The sequence below is a fragment of the Notothenia rossii genome, assembly GCF_949606895.1.
Source record: "Notothenia rossii genome assembly, chromosome: 4".
Classification (NCBI taxonomy): Eukaryota; Metazoa; Chordata; class Actinopteri; order Perciformes; family Nototheniidae; genus Notothenia; species Notothenia rossii.
The window spans coordinates 76570867-76589758 of NC_136902.1; the positions used below are offsets into that span (position 1 = coordinate 76570867).

The 18892-nt window shown below is 40.1% G+C and overlaps 3 protein-coding genes across 13 annotated transcripts in view; 1 reads left to right on the forward strand and 2 right to left on the reverse strand.

The window, feature by feature from the left end:
• Positions 1-16986, reverse strand: part of cux1a (cut-like homeobox 1a) — a 63687-nt gene extending 46701 nt beyond the window's left edge. For 3 of the 6 annotated variants that reach the window (XM_079679233.1, XM_079679230.1, XM_079679229.1), the window contains exon 1: positions 16814-16985. In XM_079679233.1, coding sequence (XP_079535359.1) covers positions 16814-16876 — 63 coding nt within the window. In that variant the 5' untranslated portion in view covers positions 16877-16985. Of the gene's footprint in view, positions 1-16312; positions 16567-16813 lie in introns of those variants that run through there. The other 3 variants (XM_079679231.1, XM_079679235.1, XM_079679232.1) reach the window with 2 other exon arrangements.
• On the forward strand, positions 182-4858 carry LOC307037970 (uncharacterized protein). Of its 5 annotated transcripts, none has more exons than XM_079679237.1 (13): positions 182-392; positions 629-747; positions 826-1132; positions 1233-1312; positions 1528-1586; positions 1836-1875; positions 1956-2023; positions 2113-2202; positions 2338-2651; positions 2831-3009; positions 3437-3609; positions 3910-4078; positions 4155-4858. In XM_079679237.1, exons 1-13 carry the CDS (start codon positions 218-220, stop codon positions 4188-4190), a joined length of 1809 nt encoding a protein of 602 aa, XP_079535363.1. In that variant the 5' UTR covers positions 182-217; the 3' UTR covers positions 4191-4858. The 5 variants fall into 5 exon arrangements, with proteins under 5 accessions (XP_079535363.1, XP_079535364.1, XP_079535365.1 ...); XM_079679238.1 differs by having other exon boundaries at positions 3913-4078; XM_079679239.1 differs by having other exon boundaries at positions 632-747.
• On the reverse strand, positions 4883-6858 carry LOC307037971 (uncharacterized protein). 2 transcript variants are annotated; one of them, XM_079679243.1, is made up of 3 exons: positions 5991-6858; positions 5396-5614; positions 4883-5301 (listed from the first exon to the last, which is right to left on the reverse strand). In XM_079679243.1, the coding sequence occupies exons 1-3, from the start codon at positions 6818-6820 to the stop codon at positions 5106-5108; spliced, it is 1245 nt and encodes a 414-aa protein (XP_079535369.1). In that variant the 5' UTR covers positions 6821-6858; the 3' UTR covers positions 4883-5105. The 2 variants fall into 2 exon arrangements, with proteins under 2 accessions (XP_079535369.1, XP_079535368.1); XM_079679242.1 differs by having other exon boundaries at positions 4883-5313; positions 5991-6856.
• Positions 16987-18892: the final 1906 nt, after the last annotated feature.

Below are 18892 nucleotides of genomic sequence, written 5' to 3' on the forward strand. Positions count from 1 at the left end.
TACAAAACACTTTAACATTTCCCGAAACACTTTAACATTTCCCGAAACACATTAACATTTCCCGAAACACATTTACAAACCAGAATCAAACCGGAAAGGGAATGTACATCATACCGGAAGTGACGTGACGTGACCATAGGACGTGATGTGATTGGCTCAAATTAAAATTTGTTTTGGCGGAAAGACAGAAGGTGCGAGTGTGTTTCATATACAGTCTATGGTGTGTTTACGTTCGGTAAACATGTTTTGTCCGTTTTGTGGAAACAACCTGGGACAAGTGACACGGTTTTGCCTTTCGTGTGGAGGATCTCTGGAGTGTTTAAAGGACACGGACCAGACGGGTGTACCAAGCGCACAGGGGACATCGAAACAGCCGGAAAATGCGAAACAAAGTAAGTGTAGTATTGCGCTAGCTTTGTGATGCTAATGTAAGACATGCAGTAAATAAAAGTTCAATCACAGTTTCATATCAGTCAAATACCAATCCATGTCTTAACGGAATAGCAATGCATTGAGCTAATATGCTAGTTTTTATTTTTAGGTTTTCCGTAAACCTTAATGCACACTTGCTTTTGCTGATTGTTGGAGCTGCTAATTTTTATATTTGTATTGGAACTATTCATACCAGCAGAACAACCAGGCCGATCCTATACATTTTTCATGGAGTACAGAAACTCAAAGTCAAAAGAGAAACAGTCTTTTAACTGTGGGAAAGGAAGACTTAAACAAGAAAAGAGACGAGTCCAGGTAAGCTGCATTAACCGTTTCATAGAAATCTCAGTGTCTCTGTGTGTGTCATTACTTATATCTCTGCTATTTTACTAGATAAACATAGGAATGATGTCGCCACAAGGAGTTGATTTAAAGCCTCGGAGAGGGAAAACACTCACGTTGTTTACAGACCCGGAGGTAGCAGCACCTGCTATACTGGAACGAGCTGTCCAGAAAATGAAAGCCTTTAACAAGGACATGGATGAAGGACCGTACGTCCTTTTGTATCCAGACTGCTCAGAGGTTGTCAATGTGCCTGGTTCAGAAAAGCCATTCACATTGGCAGAATATAAAAAGGACTTAGGAAAGGCATATGCCAGGATCACCCTTTTCATTTGCCTTGAGAAACATTTTAGAGGAGGTTTGTGGATGTTATTATTCAATATTTTAATTGTTTAAATGTTAACATCCTCTACTGCAGCATACATAATAATGTGTTGAACGTTTTGCTTTTACTACAGGGGATGATACCTCAGACTCTGATTCGGATATTGTCATCACATCTAGGAGCACAGCTGAATTCAATCAGGCTGACACTGTTGTGCGTAAATGATTTTATTTTAATGTTCATTTACTTATTTTTCATATACATTTGATTTTAAGCAGGAAATCTATATTCTGGTAAATATTTTAGAAGAACCAACTTGGCAGTTACAATTACTATCAGAAACACTCACAACGTTTCACTGTTGATAGACATATGTGGTAAGAGAACAATAATGGAAGCTGTTGATAATTGTACACTTTTACTCTCAGGTATTTGAATTTGAACCACGAAACAAAAGTACTCCAAAACACAAACCGGAAAATGAAGGGTAAGTTTGTACTTATTTTTATAAAATAAGTAATTTATCTTTAAGTGGATGATAAGAATAGGCCACAGCATTTTCTCTGGTGAACATGGATACAAAAATACCATACATGTCATGTTTAATCTAATGTCAAACAAAAATAATCTGTTATTTATAAATCTTATGGTTCCTCCTACCTCTAAATGTTACTTAAAACTCAACTATACCCTGTATCATGAAGTTAATAATTTTATCAATTTTATCATGTTTCAGGAAGGCACTTGGACATTCATCCACAACTCAGCCTGGACAGGTATTGAGGCAGATTGTGGAAGCCTGATGTTTCTAATGTTCAGTGTTGTTTTGTTACAGACATTTGTATTTGTATTTCAGATAGTAATATCTGATACTGAGGATATGGGTCCACCCAAAACAAATACAGACAAGACTACTTGCTACAGGTAAGTACAAATGTTAGTAACTCACTTACACGAGAAAGACATTTTTGTTTGTAAGATGTTTTAACATGGGAATGATCACTTCCTAACAGTACATACACAGACCTGTATGCACCATGTGTTGAAGAAGAGGACGAAGAGCTGGTTGCAGTCAACATGACGAGTTTATTGGACACTGAAATGTAAACGGACAGCTATTACAGTGGCATTATATTTTTTTTCTCTGTACAATATTTCTGGTACAACATTTTTTTTTTTAAACTGTTTGTGCACTCTCTGGAATATCCACTAATAAGGTCACTTTTTTTCCTTTACAGGGAGGAGATGAACATTACATTACCTGCCATTATTGCTAACCTCTCACAGCCTATTGATCATGGAAGAGTCAGCCGGTTCAACATTTCAAGGGCTAATGTTTGGGATGGAGCAGTCAGAGGTTTCAAGCGTACATCGTATTCAGAAAACTGTGACATGCTGGTAAAATTCACTGATGATGCTGGTGTTTTCGAAGAAGGAATTGACTCAGGTGGTCCCAGGAGAGAGTTGTTATCTCTACTGATGAAGAATCTGAAAGACCGGCCCATTTTTGATGGGCCAGACGGACGCCGCTTCTTGGTCTACAATGCAAATGGTATGTATACGGTTAGAAGTGTACTAATACAATTGTTAATGACCATTAACCATATATATCACATGACATATGATTTGTTGCTTGAACAATTTTTCCAAAACGTTGAGTTTCATTACAGTACATTAAAGTATATAATAAATAATGTTTTAATTTTGCAATATGAATACATTTATTCACAGCTGTTAGGGAGGATGAATACTACTTGGCAGGAAAGATGATTGCAGTGTCAGTTGTGCATGGAGGTCCAGGGCCACATTTCCTGTCAGAAGATCTTGTACATTATCTTGCAGGCCAGCCTTCATTCAAAGCAACAGTTGATTTAATAACTGATGAAGAAGTAGGGAAAGCTTTACAAGAGGTGAGAATTGCATACAGCAACAGTGTGGTAGGGTGGATTATTATGTAGTTCCTGCAGTGTTTTGAGACATCTTTACTTTACCTTTATCACATACTGTACACCGAATTGGCTTCATTTTTTGTTTTTTGATCAGAATCAGAATACCCTTATTAGTCCCACAGAGGGGACATTTACATTGTTGGAGCAGAATAGAGCCAAAGACAGCTTAATGTTACCTAAGAAGAATGATAAAAAACTAGTAAAGATACACAAACACAATTTTAAAAAAAAACACATCCTGTAATAGAGGATTTAGCAGCCAGGTATATATTGCACAAGGATAGTAGTAATAGTAATATATCAATCTTGCAATGGAACAAAAATGGCAAGAATATACAGTACATGCAGTTATTGACTGGATTGTTTATGTCCATTTTATAATCTTCAGATTGAGAATGCTGCCTCAGTGGATGCCTTGCGAGAAATGACCATGAGACACAGCACAATGTTACAGACAGCAGGTTGTCTGAGACATGTGGCTTCTGTTGAAGGAAAGAATGATATTGTGTCAGACTACCTCCAGTGGTACATTATTGGCCGAAACTCCTCTGTAATTGACAGGTAAGATCATATTTGTATTCATGTGATTTTTTTTAAATGTATGTAAGAATTTTTTGTTTAAAATGCCTCATGGTCCCCCTCTTTGGTTTATTCTATGTTTATCTGTTAGCAATTAGTCAGTGTCAAAATGTGTGCCTGTGTAGTATAACTGATATGGGACGTCCGTCTCTCCTTTCCCTGCCTGTCTTGTGCCAATCTTTAAGTGCTCATGCCACCCCCCCCTTGTTTTAGGTATTAGGTTATTTAAATGTGACTTTGTGATGAAACATTTCAGCCCTTCAGTTTTTAAACGCACTATAGCAGCACCCTACTCTGCTGGCCCCGGTCCTGTGCCACTCTGATAATCGACTTACTGCTCTGGAACTTGAGCGACTCTTCAAGCCTGACTTCAGTCCACCAGGGAGTAACAGGAGGCTTAGGGAAAGTCAAACTTTGGGCTACTGGGCAGACTATCTCCTCGATTGTGAAGGTTTGTAAATCGCTGTTTTTATAACTATTTCAGGAAACACATTGCCAAAATGTATCTGAACATGTTTTCTTTGCAGAAAGCCAGACTGCTGTGTCTTTGGAGGATGTTTTGATGTTTGCGACTGGGCTGACTTAACTTACCTCATCTGGATTTGAACCATCGCCAGGAATAGAGTTCCTTGATGACTCTCCATTCCCAATGGCAAACACATGTTCCAACACATTAAAACTACCACTCCTTGACGCATACAATGTGTTTAAGTCCCAAATGGACTTTGGAATGCTAAATTCTCCAGGATTTGGCTGTTTTTAAGTCATGTGACTGGATGACCCATAGAGTACAGACTCTATGAAGGTTGTTCATAGAGTAAACACTCTATGAAGGTTGTTCATATAGTCGTTGTTAGATGTGAACGTGGTTTTTTTTCCTCACAGCTCATGTTGTCCATTTAGTTTGGGACAAAATCAAAGTATTGTTCTATACCTATACAATTTTTATAAATACTCTGAACTTTGCTATACATATTTCACATTGCCACCCATAGCTTCTTTGTTGTAAATCAGTCATTCATTCTCAGGTTTCCAGTGAGTCCACATGGTTGAAATAAGACTTATACAGAAATGTTCTTTCTGCACACAATTACGCACACAACATAACCTTGTTTGTGCTTGCTAATTGGAGCGTTGTTTGTTGTTATTCCAGTTATATTTTATAATGATTAAGATATTTATGTTATGACTATGCTGTGATTTGGTGCTGTATAAATGACATTGAAACAAATATGGTGATTGGCTGGAAACAATGTTCATTTCAAAATGCTGTTTTTATTTAAAAATGTATGGGAATATCTTTTTTCTACTTAGGACCAGTCTTCAGATGAACAGGTACCATAATCATTTGGATACATCACAGGGGAAAGAGTAAATGCAGTCTGACAAACCATGAAACCAAGCATTGTTGAGCCCTGAAATCTGATTTGGAGTGGTGAAACAGTGCTACTGTACTTCTGAATACCTTTTCGATTACTTTATAACTGAGCATATTCTTTCTGCTTCATGTACAGTTCTGATGCAATCTCCCAGTTCTCTGGCTTCTGTAGGTCATTGCGCTCCATAGCAAAGTCCAAGTACTCCTGCATGTTTTGGTCCCCACATGGAGCTATTGACAGGCTTCTCTCAGGAACAGCATCCAATTCTGCCTGTTCAATCTCAAATCCACAGTCCCTGGGGCCAAATCTATGTTAAATAGAAGACATAGTATTCATTTACATTTAAGATAAAAACACAAAGAAGTATCAATCCATCACCAATGTATTACCTGTGTGGCAAGTAGTACAGTTCATTGGGCACTCCTCCTGGACATGATGCTGTTCTGGAAGGGCGAATCCTGTGACTGTTCCACAGTCTCACACACTCATCCAAGTCCTTCTGAATAACATCAACGAAGCAGAATCTCAGAAGGCACTGATGCTCGTGACTCCCGTTGAAGTATCCAGCATCTCGGAGGTCTGCAAATAGCTCCATCCAGAACTGAGACCTATAGAAATTGATATATTTTCAAGTGAATTATTAAGCAATATACAACAATTCTACAAATTACATTAAAAGGTTACCAGTAAAATCAACAACAAATCATTGAGTGTCTATTTCATAATTTATTTGCTTCACAACCTATAGTGCCTAGGTCCCCTCAGGGGCCCCTGTTCAATCCAAAACCCACGCTTAGATGTTCACAGTTTCTAACTTTATTTCTGCCAAAAATAAGTTCTAAAGAAAGGCCTTGTATAGTCTGGGTCATAGACTACAGGCTATATATTATATATATTATAATAAAAACTGATACACTTTAGCAAAGCAAATGTTGTTTGTCGGACAGGGTTGGCAAGTAATAGATAATAATGATAAACACTTACCTTCCCTTTCTTAATATGGACCACCAGGACTCAATGCGCTGATTAGTCATGGATGTGCCATACATGTGGCTGGACGCTCCAGAGTAGTAGTCATGGTGATGGTGACGTAGGGTACACTGAATTGCAGCCATAATTCCGTTCTCCGTGCCACAATCAGTCCGCAGCCTCATGGGGATGACACCGAGGTTTCGCACACATTTGAGGAAATATTGAGCGATAACTCTTGGGTTATTGTTTGTTGGACCACATTCAAGCCATAGTACTTTACGTGAAAATCCATCTATGCATCCTGAAAGGGCCACACCGAATGGCTTAAGTTGGTCATAACCGTCAGCATGCCACATATACTTCGGTCCCATTGAGTGGTAGGTTCTCCTTATAAACCTTCTGCGAGATCTCCTCTCGCAGCCTCGAGGGTTAAGCTCCCGGAGCAAATTCATAACATCATCTCTCTTCACTCGAAGACTGTACTTTTGTTTTAGTACCTGCCACATTGTTCGGTATCCAAACAATTGTCCAGGTCCACGAAGTTCCAACCTGATGGCGTTAATTACAGCGATTTGAGAGGAATAACCCTTTCTGCGGTAAAACCCGGCTTGATTCAGTTTGCTTTTAAGAGTCCGCAAACTGATTTTCACACCGTGAAAGGTAGACAACATGTCCACGATTACAGCATACGAGTGACCTTCATTAAAATATTGCACGCAATGATGCAAGATATCTGGTCCTTCTGTCTGGTCCGTGTCCTTTAAACACTCCAGAGATTGTCCACAAGATGAGCAAAACGGTGTCACTTGTCCCAGGTTGTTTCTACAAAACGGACAAAACATGTTTACTGAACGTAAACACACTCGTACCTATGGTCTTTCCGCCAAAACAAACTTAAATTTGAGCCAATCACGTCACGTCCCTTCCGGTATGATGTACATTCCCTTTCCGCTTTGATTCTCGTTTGTAAATGTGTTTCGGGAAATGTTAATGTGTTTCAGGAAATGTTAAAGTGTTTCGGGAAATGTTAAAGTGTTTTGCATTTTGTTAATTTGTTTTTGTTAATGTTAAATTGTTTTATCCTTGGTAAAAGTGTTTTGCTAATGTAATTTTGTTTTATAAAATGTAAATTTGTCTCAAGCTTTGTTAAAGTGTTTCACACCTTGTAATTGTCCATTGCACTTCCCAGCCACCGTAAGAAAGAGAGAGAGAGTATCACACCTCTCATCCCTGAATTAATGCCTCCATTCTGCCAGCCTCTCCTGTGCCAGTGAGAGGAGATTGGGGAGGGGATGAGTGCACAGATACGGACTAAAAAATGGAAACTGCGATCATGGAGAGGGGCGATAGGGATTAATCAAGTCTGGAAGAAGAGTGGGGCTCTCCAGGCCCTGTAGCACATACACAAGCCTGGGTCTCAAGGACTCGGTTAAGCAATTGACGCCGCCGCTATTACTTTAAGTAACGTCAAGTGCAAGTAACCATGTGGCAGGATCACAGGTGCAGGATAGTAATGGTGTAGACATCCACACATCATCCTACACTATGCGAGTCTTTTTGGCCTAGAAAGTCTTTGACCCTCAACAATGGAGCAGTGTTTAGTGCTGCTCTAATTTGGTTAAGATTTGATCTGCTCACAATTCGTTAGCCTATTTGATTTTGTAATTCATTCACTTAAATTTCCATTTAAGCACTACACGCAGCTTCATGCTATTGGCACAGTGACTTTACGGTGAAAAGGGGTCTGCATCACTCCCATGCGCCTCTCTTACATTAAATCCACGCTCTACATGATGTCCTTTTCCACATTTTAATTTAGCCTCGTCTATCTGTTGTAGCCAGTAATTTTCTAGACGCCTGATGATGACACATCAGCAGGAGTTGTGCCACAGCCTATAAAAGCAGCATGTTAACTTCCACGCATTAATCAAAAGCATGTATGAAAATGCCCCATTAGGTTAGATAAATCTAGACGCCTTAATGTGTCCAACACATGCTGTCACTTTTTTTCTAGCATGCCCTTGCCTTCTGACTGAGTCTGACACCCATGGTCTATACGATCAACGTCAACAGAGCATGTCCTGGGGCTAAGTCTTACTCAGCCTTTATGAGTAAGAGTTTTTCTGCTCGGCTTGTGTGAGTTTTGCGAGAAAAAGGCAGCGAAACACAGTGAGAAAGAAAGAATGAGCATAGCTAATCCTTACAGTAATGACAGAATAATTAGCTTGCATTAGGCTATGTAATGGGTGGTAATGATATCATTTATTCTGTGTTGAGAGAATGTGATACAAAGCCTGCACAATGAAGGAAGAGGAATTGAGCTCAGTGGGACGTAGGATGGAGCATGTGTAAGAGCTCTTTCTATTGATTGATCCAAACATCAAACGAACCGCTGGAGTAATGGGAGGAGTGAAGGACAGCTAAAAGCTATTTGGAGCCTCCACTGCATAAAAGACTTGACCTGTTCAACACAGCCTACATATCAAAACCATCAAACAGCAATCAATAGACCAGAGCGGTCAACTCAACAAACCGTCACCCTGCTAAAACATCAAACCCCCGGCCCAAGCGTCAGATGATAGGCTACACTCAGCTTATCCATTACCATCAGATAAAGAGGAGATAAAACACAGAGCCTAATCCTTTCATGTGTCGTGACAGCCACAGCAGCCTCCAAGGCATTCCTTCAGTCTGGCTCTCAAATAGTTTTATGGCGGAAGGCAGCCATTCAGTCAGCCAGCCAGCCAGTCAGGGCTGTTCTGGTCTGTTTGTCTTATTTCACAGTTTACACGCTGTTTTATAGGCAGTTATTATGGTCACCATGGTGATGCCATACGTTTTTATGGTCTTTTGGTCTGAGGGCAGAGAGTGTAATAAATGAAAAAACACACACACATGAAAACAAAGACTCACAAAACATGCTCCTGCTGTGGAAAGGTCTCCTGTCCCTCCCTTCCTCATTCTTTATCAGTCTCACCAAATGCCTATCTCCCTACTTTCTGCTTCACGTGAAACATGGATAGGCTAAACGTACAATTGTCCTCTCTCATTCCACATCTGGAGCTGATCAGAGGGCCTCCTGGAAGTTGAGGCCTCTGGGCCTATTAATAACCATACAGCTGAACTCAGGGTCAGACAGCAGTCAGCGGATGAGCCTGTGTCTACTAAACACATATTCCCTTCCCCCCTTCCCCGAGAGGACAACTCTCACTTTTTAAAATGAGGCTACAGAGTTTAGAAATGTACATTTAGTTCAACACTTTTTAATCTTCCAACTAAAGCAGTAGCTCACAAGTTGTTCCAAAATAAGCACACAAAGGAGGTTGAAACTCTGACCTTGCATTTATTCATCCTTATAAATTAAAACAAATGCATAAGCATAGGAAAGCAGCCCGTGCTAATTGTCAGAACATTTTCTACCGTCTTTAGTTGTTTTTTTCTTCTTTCGACATCCAAACAAGTTCAAGTTCAAGGATGCCAGACCCATTAAAGGCAAAACAGATGGTAAAGTCCTCATCTGTTGGCTGTAAAGGTTAGACCAGTCAGACAGCCCAGGTCATACTGAGGTCTGCGGGGTCAGACTATTTCTGAACCCTGACTCCAGCTGGACAGCTGCTCAGGTCAAATGTCAAGGAGAGGTTAAGGTATCGTCTGAGGACGTCCAATGAATTTCACAGATACAAGAGAATACCCAACGATTTGGGAGACAAAGCCATGGACCAGTTACTACTTTTCTTAATCATGCAGTAATAAAAACAGGGTGCAGGTAGTTCAAACTACTTAATTTGATTCCCACGTAAATGTAACTTAGTATTTCAAGCATTACACTGATTTGGATAACAGTCAGTTATAAAGTTGTTCTTACTGAAATACATAAGCAGCCAAACGTGAACGGCCTCAACTGAGTTCCTCTAACAGGGCAAAGTTCTCCAACTTACGATGCAAAACTAAAGCAGTGAAATATCTTACTGAAAGCAATGAACCATTTGTTTAGCATAAACCACCTCCATCCAACACACACACACATATACGCACCTGTGAATACAGGGTAGTTGAATCATCATATAATCGTGGTAGTTTTCTGCTGAGCCCAGCCAGCAGTCTGTGTTATTTTTAGAGGGCTGACACAGAAGCGAGCCGTCCATTTACTCTGTGAGCTGGCAGCAGGACCATCACAGCTCTGGTTGCTTATAAACTACCAAAATGGGAATGATCTCAACATAAACACTGCAAAAGGTGTGGACACTTACAGAAACAAAGTTAGCTCCGATTCCGAACCATTACAGTTCCATTACTTTGACATTAGGCTCCTTATTATAATATACATTAAACCATCAAACATCTCGTCATTTTATAGCAGTGATGATACATGCTCACACTATGAGAATAACATAACTATTAACACTGCGAGTCAATATAAAAAAAGGATTCACACCGTCTGCCGTGTAATAGTAAGATGACATTTCAAAGCTAAGGGAGAGGATTGGACAATAAACTGCTTGCCTTAGCATTCTACAGAAAAAACACTTATTTTTAGACTAATAAAATCCTTGTGGTAGCAACTCACAAACTCCTTGATGGACTCAAAACAAGACAAAAACATGTTAAAAAGGGAGAGAGTAACTTGGAGTAAGAACTTTGGATAAAAGGTTGAAGGCTATTCCGATCTGTTGTGACTGATGGCTTGAGCCTGAAGGCCGACTATGGATCTGGCAACTGAAGCCATGATTGACATTGAAAATTACAGAGTGAGCTATTAGCAGATAGCAGGCCATATCATAATTCAATCCCTACACCACCAAAGTGCACCAATATCATAATTCAATGCCAAGAACCATTAGCCTGCAGCACACCAATATCATAATTCAATCCTGAGGCCATCAGCCCTTGCCAATATCATAATTCAATACTCAGACCATTAAGACACACCAATAGGCCTATTAGAATTCAATACCTATGGTCAATGATCCAATCGGACACTGATACTGTCTGGAGTCATGGGTTGACATGGGAAGAGGACTGCACATAGGGCCTTATTTAGTCAAGACGCCTTGATAACAGTGGGATAAACAACACTAAAATTAGTCAGGGCGAGTGGTTCACCGATAGCTTGGCTACACCAGACGCTGAAGGCCACAAGACTGTTTGCTGCAGAAACACATTTCGGCAGGCTTATGCTGAGGGACACTTTTGTTGAACAAAATGAAACCCTGCATTAGCTTCAAACTCAGCTATGCGCTCAGCCAAACTCGTCAAAAACGTTTCGAACACTGGCTCCCAGTGTGTGACCGTCTGCAGTTGGTCTAAATTATCCCATTGTGGTACCTTGTGGAAATGGGACTCCATTTCGTTTTCTGGTCCATTGCCTCTGTTTATATTTCCATGTTAACATCTTGTATAGCGCCTCAAAAATACTGTTAAATCTCATCCAGGCCCGGCTTGCTGGATCATCAGAAATCTGCCCCTTAACAGCCAATCAAACATTTTCAAAAGCTCAAAATTCCCCGGCGGCTTTAAGTTAATTTTTCACCAGAGTTGTCATTATTCAAAGTTATTCTCACCACAAATTTCTTAGGTTTCCTCACTTAAATCTAATCCTCATGATCTTCATGTATAGTGTAAAGTGACTCTGTAGTATGGAAAATAAACGCAAGAATGATTTATTACTGATAGATTAATTAACTCAAATGACATAACATGAAACTTTGACAAATATTGTTTTTCTAGACCGTTTACAGTACAGTCATTAAGTTTAAGGTCCTCAGTTGTGAGGATTTTCTTATATTCTAGATTTTTGTTGGACAAAAAAAGGGCAAAGTAGATGTCATTGAAGGCTAGAGGGAATATGTTTTTTTAACAACTATTCAATTATCACATAAATAAATCAATAATACTAATAATCCTTAATTCCAGCTTCAATTAAACTGTTTACTACACTGTGTGACCAATAAAGTTGTATAGTAGTAATATAATAGTTATTTGTAAGTCACATACCGCTGAAAACCAACAGTTATTGACTCTTTAAGAAAAAGCTGGAATTTTAAATTAGTTCCCCATTATGAAGGTGAAACGGTTGAAAACGTGTAAGAAAAATAAAACGATTAACACAAAAGCAACAAGAAAAGAGTGTGTGTTGTTTGTTTAGACCAAAGCTAAGCTCAGTGCTGGTCTGCACCTTCTTACTTTACCAGTCAGCTATAGATTAAAACAGACATATTTTTCCCTTGGGAAGGCAAGATTTTTGTTTACTGAAATCCGTAGGCTTGATATTACAAGATGAGAAATAGACTATACAAGATTACATCGGCCTTGGAGGCGCTGTTTCAAGTCTATGGTTGATTTTTAAATAAAGTGGGCATCATCTTCAAACTTACAAGTGGAAACAGCCAGTATTCTCCAAAGTGAGCCTGAAGTGTCCAGTCACTGAAGCCCAGGCTTTCTCTGCTGGAATACAGAGCAGCAGAATAATGGATGCTTCTGTCACGAGATACCGTGAAGCTCTATGATGCTGTAGGTGAGAGAGACTCCAAGTGGGTCTGTAAATAATGCCTGTTACTTGAAAATAGGTCTCTGGAAACTGCCGCCTGTGCTTTTGTTGCTGGTTGTTGGGTGAGAGTCTGTGTAATTGTGTTTAAGTGTTTTTTAAGTATTTGGTGGGGATCAAATCGAAAAAAATAAGGCAACATTTTTGGACGATTATGAGCAACAACAAATACAATTTGTTTCTAAAGTTACTGATAGCTGGTAATGTACAACAACTGTACACTGTAGCATGTAAAGTGTTGAATAGCATATTAAACAAGATAATGAAATATATGTATGAAATATTGGTATTACTGAAATGGTTTAGTATGTTTAAAGGTTGTAGAAAATTAGAAGGTATTAAGTGTTTATACAAAAAGCCAGACACTGAAATTCAACATGGGCCCTCTCATATTTTGTTAAGTCCACAAAAGGCCTGTGAAGGAATTCTGCAATTAAAATGTATTACGATGATTCATTTTAAACTGAAACTACCTAAGAGTAAGTACAACAAAAAGTAAAAGAAAGAAAAACCTAATCTAAAATTGCCAATTATTGAAAGAAAAACACGTGTGATATTTTTATCCTGAGCAGAGACTTCCACATCTTCAACTTTTATATGGAACATGTCCGTTTGTCACACACTTTTGCATAAAGCCTGCATTAAGAGCTGCTGACTCCATCTGTTTGGATAGCCCTATTTTTAGACTTCTGTTAAGTGCTTTTTATCTTTTGTTCAAACATCAAATGACATTGGTTAAAATGTATTTTACGACAGAGAAAATTGTTTAATTCAATGTTGTAGTATCAACTCAAGATGGTGAAATGCATTTTTCTTTTGGTAGTAAAATCAGATAAACTGGGCCTAGTGTAGACACGACTCAAAGCAGAGAGAGGGTGAAGAAACTGAGCCGAGTGTGACGTGCGATAAATCGCTGAGGATTTGGGGAGTATGGGCCTCCGGTGAGAATTAGCCACTGATAAGGTAGATGAAGAGAAGTTTTTTTTTTCCAGGGCTGCACATTCCTCTGAGTCCTGTGGAGTGTATCGCTCAGAAGGATACACTAGAGCGTCTTAGAAAGGGGGATGACATAGCCATGACCAAAGTAGACCGAGGGCAGACCAAAGACCTGACATGCACTCGTCCTTCACTCTGACTCATGCTTATGGTCGCTCATGCTTAGTCGCTCACCACCCACCAACACACAGTGAAACCTCAGTCCCAATGCCAGGTTTTGTCACTGGGCAGAGAAGCGGTTGGCTACAGTAAAAGCATGACGTGATGCCCCTTCCTCTACGTTCCCCCAGCCTGTGCAGCAACAGAAGGGTAAAAATATCCCACCAGTGAGTTCAGACAACCGGCTCATAAATTAACACTAAAACTCCTGCAGACAACAGCGGGCCGGACGCTGAGAGATTTAAACCACTCAGGTTGCCACTGACCACAGCTCTGGGATCAGCTTACAAAACCCCTTTCCTAAATTTACCCATTAGGAGGTGCTGAACGGGAACGAGTTCTAGATCCGTTTTCACCTAAGTCACTGTTTAGCTGTACTATTTTTCAAAATGGCTCTAGGGTCCTTTGTTCCAGGAAATGTTATGAGGTGAGATGTAAGCTATTAGGCCTAAATTGGGAATTGTGTACAGCAGAAAGGTCTGTTCTTAATTTTCCGAGCTTACGCGGAAAATATAAAATATAGGTTTAGGCTCAGCTATTCGCTCATTTCTTATTAAGGATTGCCTGTAATGAAGCGCAGTCTCTCAAGTAGAAACACAATGTTCCAGCAAACTGCTTGACTGGGTCAAAAAGAAGAGGAAAAAAAATGAGAAAAAAAGAAAAAATAACAACAGGAGAGAAGAGTGATGATCCCCTCTAAAGAAACTCAACTCTGTAATGGACGGACAGGGATTACAGACGTTAAAACCTCCTCCATCTGTAATTCACTGTCACCCTGCCATCATCTCTGAATCACTGATCCATTTTGCAAGTGTGCGAGACCTTGCTAAAAGCATCACTGTTGCACCCATTTGTGTTTGTAGTGGTGGTGGGGCGGGGGGGGTGAAAGGAGCAGGAAAAAAAGCATGCAGAAAAGACAAGTTAACAGCTCGCTGTGCTGTTTCAAAGCACTCTCTGTCCTGTAACAACCACCTAGCTAGTTTCTCACACAGGGAATGGGACACACTGATCAAATAGGATTTTAATGAACATCAGCAGTTGGAGCCTGAGGAGTAGACGCTAGGATGGCTTAAAGCTACTGACATCTTAGGTTGGGTTGGATTTTCATCATCAAACGGAACAAAAAAAAGAAAACATTCCTTTGCTGGTGCTTCGCACACAGAAAAGAACAGACTGTGAATCTACAATGTCCATTGGATCACAAGGAAGAAGCAACTGAGAGAGCAATCGGCTGACAAGGCCATACATAGACCATGATCATATCATACTAACCCTGCATTATCCTCAGAAAACGGATAACAAAAACAGGTCTTCTCTGAAGGCTTTCCTCTAGGAGCCTCTCAGTGGGAGGGAGAGTAAATAAGATGTCATCAATAATAGACAGTGAATGTTCTGAGCAGTTCTGCGCACACACACAGACACACACAAGCTCCGACTGATTCCTATCCTGAAGACAGGCATGCCAACCGCCAGGCTTTTTGCACACGCTCAGATTCACTGTCCTGACTAATCGCTTGTGATAGGGGCCTTTGCCATAATTACCCAGGGCCTTATCACAAACTTATGCGATGCATTTTTCATGTCCTGGCTGCTGGCAGTGCCTTCACTGTCCGTGCTGGCAGTCAATCTACGAAAAAGACCGATCTCGGAAAAATTCACACACACACACCAGTTCAGACTGGACGAAATGGGTGACAGCAGGGTGAAGGGCCAGAGAAGAGTGAGAGGGGAAAAAAAATTAAAAGGAGGGGAGGGGGAAGTGAGGGAGAGGAAGATGTGAGGGGGGGCTGGCAGGAAGGGGGTGGGAGATAGATAGTGAGGAAAGAAAAGAGAAAGCAGTCTCAATTTTTTTACATAATGCATGAACAAGGGGGCACGAGTAGGAGGACCAAACAGGATCAAATAAATAGGAGAAGTGAAGCCTTGATGATGTGGCATAAGTGCAACACAAAGCCCGCTGGGAAGACTTCACTGTCCTTTTGTCTAACCAGTCATAGGGGCATCATGACCTAAATAAAAGTTTTAAATCCCAAGCCTGTGCCATGTACAAAATTATGTATGAACAATTGGGCTAGCCTACATAATGCAATCTTATGTTAATTACCAAGGCGACTGGTCTACTAATATTCATAAATTGTGATTTGAAATTCAGCAATGCACGTTAAATGCCACGGGAAAACACAACAGTGCCATTGTCTACATGTCTTGTGATAGGTCAAACAGGCTCTAACATACACAGGCTATATTCACACACACTGAATAGGCCCAATATTTTTCCTCATATCCTGCACTGTGCCGTGGATCTCCTCCGTGCACGCCGAGATAAGTGGCGTGCGTGAGGCTGGGGACATTTCTGGAGTTCATCATAATTAACAAGGTCACGATCTTTCATATTTCTACTATCGTTTCATTTAATTGCATAGCATCAACAAACACTGTCCCGTCCCGTCCACTTCAACAGACGTGGCAATGTCTGTAAAAAAAAAAAAACCTCACAGTGTATAATTGCCGTCAGGGGAAAGCGAGAGAAAAAGCCGAGTTGATCAACCATAATCACGGACTTCAGTATAAACTGCTTCAAACCCGTTAGCCGATAAGGTTGCTAATGTTTTCATTCGCCTGTAACTAAACTTACCAATTTGTCAGTGAAAAGCATAAAAACACACGAGCGAAGCGGTGCTGTGTGTCTGCCCGTCTCAACGGCTGGTGTCACCACAGCGCCACCGTATAATGAGTCGCACTTATTTTTCCCCCAAATGATCCAACCTTACAGCGGCTAAGCGTTGGGCTAACTACGGCTACTCGCTCCGGTAAAAGTTGAAGAACACGCAATAAAGATAGCTAACCGAAAGCTCTCCGGCAAAAGCCCTGCCGTTTTGTTTTCATCTCGGTGCATCCCCGCGGCGTCGCCCCGGCTTGCCCAGTTGCAATGTCCGATCGATGTTGAATTGAACAAAGAGGATCAATTTCTGATCAGCGAGAGAGCCACTTTCATCAATGTGAGGAAGAGGTCTTGAATTCTCTTCCGAAACACCTACGAGGCGACCGCGGAAAAAACACAAAACACAGCGGCCGAGAGAGGCAAAGCGTCCGAAGAGAATAGTGGAGAGACGGTTAAAACATAGGTTGTACTGACCTGTAGTTGTTGTAAGTCAAAGCGCTTCCAATATTGAAACATCGATCCTGCATTGGCCGCCATCTTGAGACATATTGAGACAGGAATGAGATGCTGATAGAGAGCGCGGGGGTTGGAGTTCAGTGGAGAGGACCGGGCGGCCGCAACACCCGGACCGGATCACATCCACCTCCATCCGGGTATCAGCCTGTGTACGGAACGGAGTCAGCTGACAGCAGTGTTGCCTTAATAACGCCATTATAATTGCTTAAATAGCTTTTTATCAACATCCAGATATTACAGGTAAATAACAGAGCGAACGTTAAATTACTCGTCGTTTTATTACCTTGAAATACACGAAATTGTGAGAGCCAGATGAGTCAATGTTTGGTGTTGTAGCTTAAGTGATCATTATGTTTTTTATGGAGAGCAAAGATCATACACAAATAATACCAGGAGGCTATTTGGAAGCCATATCTAAAAAGAAAGAAACACACCAGGAGGGCATGCATGAGCAATGATTCATTTCAGCTGTGTGGAGCTTTGCAAGATGATAATTTAGACCATTTTATCATTTATCTCACCAATAATCATAATTACTTCTCCAAAATTTGATTTACTGTCAATCGGTAAGAGTTGATTTCTGTTTCATACACATACTTGGAGTTTTTTGAATCTGTTCATTTATACCATAACAGCTACATAATTTAGGAACACAAATTAAATCTAGTGTATGAATACTTTGTTTGTGTTTTGTAGCTGTTTTACTGATCCCATTGAAATTATGTTATGTTTGTTCCATTGTGGAAGTGTATGAAGGACAATTGCAATTTAAAAGGAATGATTAAATATGACTGTAAACTAAATATAATCTAGGATTAAAGTGTCCATCTAAATTGTTAACAAAAGCATTCACATCTAATCAATAATACAAAAAAAGTATCCATAATATCTTACATTTCATAATCCATGTATTTTATATTATCCTTTATTATTATAATGGATCTATACAAACTCATAGCCTATGCAACAAAACAGGGGATGGAGTGGACTTACACTGTAGATAAGATATTTCCAAGTTCACGGTCTTACTGTATCATAAATAAGACATCCTTACATACTGCTTTGAGGCATTATTTTTGCTCCACAGATATTAATCAGATTAGTTATTCAAATAAGATGGTTGTTAATCTAGTCAGATCATTGCAGCAGCAGGGCAGCCCAGTGGTTAGAGTGTCAGCATGCATACATATCTGTTGTTGAAGTGACCTTCAGCAACACAATGAACCCAGGCTGCTCCTGAGGCCTCACTCCTGCTGACCATGTCCTCAGCCCCCCTTCAGCTTGTGGATATGCAAATAATTTCTAATTGCACTGTATATGGAGTGCCCTAAATTCCTGCGTCAAACTGTTCCGATTGTTCACCCTAAAACACATCATGCCTTCGATTTAGCCTCCAATTGCTCTGCAAAGCGGAGCCGAGCTGCTCAGGTTTATCAGGGCAACACATCTGTTCTACATGTTGTTTTCATTTTTAGCATTTTGTGGGTTCCCAAATGTGACTTGCCGAGTATGTCGTGAGGCCTGGGTAAAATCAACGCCTGCATTTACACTTAGGCTTTTTTTCCCCCAGAGGCTACAGCCTTTTAAAATAAATATTTTAAAACTTTATTTTCCGCCTACAATCATTCTCATTTCTTCACTGCCATTGAACTTTAATTGCATGTACTGAAAATAACACAAGAATTTGCCATAGATAATAACGTCTGTTTCAATGCACAAAGGTGGGCATTTTTTGTGTTTTAAATTAGCTCAAATTTCAGGTCATTACTTGATTTGATTTGAAGCTGTTTTGGTCTCCCTTTTAAAACAGTATGAATGGTGCTCAGTGCTCAACTGATTTGTAGTCTCAATTGTGTTTTCATTATTTCATACTTCATTTATAGACATAATACAGTGAATTAAAGCCTTGCTTCAGTTTAACCATGGCACCCAGTCACATGCCTTTTAATAAAATGTACTGAGTTGCACTTCAATCATAACTAACAGCTGCCTTAAAATAATCTTTATGAAAAAAAAGTGATAGATGGATTTGTGTTT